At 52.3% G+C, this 1,729-nt stretch overlaps 1 protein-coding gene across 1 annotated transcript in view; it reads right to left on the reverse strand.

Annotated features, from left to right (window-relative positions):
- The window catches only part of MYH10 (myosin heavy chain 10), a 129,134-nt gene that overhangs the window by 22,946 nt on the left and 104,459 nt on the right, over nt 1–1,729 (reverse strand). Inside the window, exons 21-22 of the mRNA XM_023743952.1 lie at nt 726–748; nt 408–621 (exon numbers count right to left, since the gene is read on the reverse strand). Of these exons, the coding sequence (XP_023599720.1) occupies nt 408–621; nt 726–748 (237 nt within the window). The remainder of the gene's footprint in view (nt 1–407; nt 622–725; nt 749–1,729) is intronic.

Consider the following 1,729-nt stretch of genomic DNA (forward strand, 5'->3'; position numbering starts at 1 on the left):
GCTCACCAGTGGTGCTGCCAGCAGATGCGTGCCACCCCTGTACCTCCTCCTCTGGGTCTGTCCCAGCTAGTCCTCCATCCTCTCTCTCTCACGTGGTCTAAGCCAGTCTCCTTCCAGCCTCGGTGGGTGTGTCTGTCCGTCTTTCCCTTAGATACCCAGCACTGACAGGCTTTCTGATCATGGCTCCCTGGGCACCTCAGTCTGTCAGTCCATCCACCTACCCGCATAGGCTGGCTTGCTTCTAACCACTGTTACTTTGTTACTGTTCTACCTGCCATTATTTCCAGGACGAAGAGGGGACACTTACAATACAACCTAAAGAACGCACACCATCTCCTGAAGAGGCCAGCGAACCCGCCATGTCAGCCCGCTCTCGTGCAGAGCCCCGCGGGCGCCGGCCTCACTCACCGAAGCTCCTGCTGGGCGGCGGTGGTGTCCAGCGTGTCCTCCAGCTCTGTTTTCAGAGCCTCCAGCTCCTCACTCAGGTCCCGTTTCTGCTTCTCTGCCTTGTTCCGCGAAGCCTTCTCCGATTCAAAGTCCTCCTGAAGCTCGGCGATCTGGGCTTGCAGCTCCCGCACCACCTTCAGGGCGTTGTTCTTGTGGAGCGTCTCGTCGTCGCCCCTGTGAGAACAGCCAGGCCCGGGGGGCCGCACTCAGCCGGGGCGCGGAAGGGCTGCTCCCCAGCGGGACCGCCCCTGCACCTCTCCACAGGGAGACCCGGTTACCCAGCCTCTGCCGTGGCACGAGCCTGGCGCGGCACAGGGGCCGCACGGCAGGCACGGAGGCACACAGGCAGTGACCTGCAGGCCCGAAAGCTGGTTGGCAAAGCCAGAATCCGAATCGAGCCCAGCCCCCTTTGCAAAGGGCTAACTATCTCCATTAAGAGATAAGACAATCACTTTCATGATTAGAACCTAAAAAAATTCCCTATAAAATAAAATGTTATCCTTAGAACACTGCTCAAGGTAGCAGTCTAGCCTACCAAACTGGTGCCCTCCTACAGTGAACCGGCAAATTCAGAAAAGTCCTTAGAACACACAGCAGAGGAGACACGCCGCCGCCAGGCCTCCCACCTACGCTCTCTCCCATCCGCATCTTCTTGCTGGTGTGTGGCTGGATGTGGTAGATACCTGACTGGGCATAGTTGGGATGTTTGTGATGAGCGAGGGGAAGCTGACAGCCATGACAGCGAGTGGTGAGAACTTTAACTTTAGAATCTAGCTCTCACCTCTGTAAATGAAAAGGCAGAAATTTGGCCAAAGTCAGAGTAACAGTGGTAGAGGACAGAAAAATGTCTGTTATAGATTTTGATTATAATAAATTATAAACTCTAAGTCCTATGACCATGTAGCCAAACAGTTATTCTTTTTAAAGAAATGAAAGTATTAGATATAAATATATTCACTACATATGGTTTCTAATGGTCTAGAACTGAATAGCAAATCATGCTTCAAGTGTATGGGGTGGGTATCCTTTCTGAAGTGATTTCTCTAAACTTCTCGAACACACTGACGTGGACAGAAACCAAACGTTTGCTGTGACACATTTTTTCTGCTGTGAATTTCCAAGGATTTCCTGAGGAGCCCTAGTGAGTTTCAGTGTGAATTCTGAGAACGGCTTAGGTTTTCTTGCTGCCCTGACATAAATGACGTGCTCCTGGGTTTTTTAGGTTCGGATGCCACACCCAACAACTCGGAAATGACGTGTTCCCTCCCAGGTGTGGGTCTGC

This window comes from Myotis lucifugus, unplaced genomic scaffold, assembly GCF_000147115.1.
Source record: "Myotis lucifugus unplaced genomic scaffold, Myoluc2.0 scaffold_420, whole genome shotgun sequence".
NCBI classification, from domain to species: Eukaryota; Metazoa; Chordata; class Mammalia; order Chiroptera; family Vespertilionidae; genus Myotis; species Myotis lucifugus.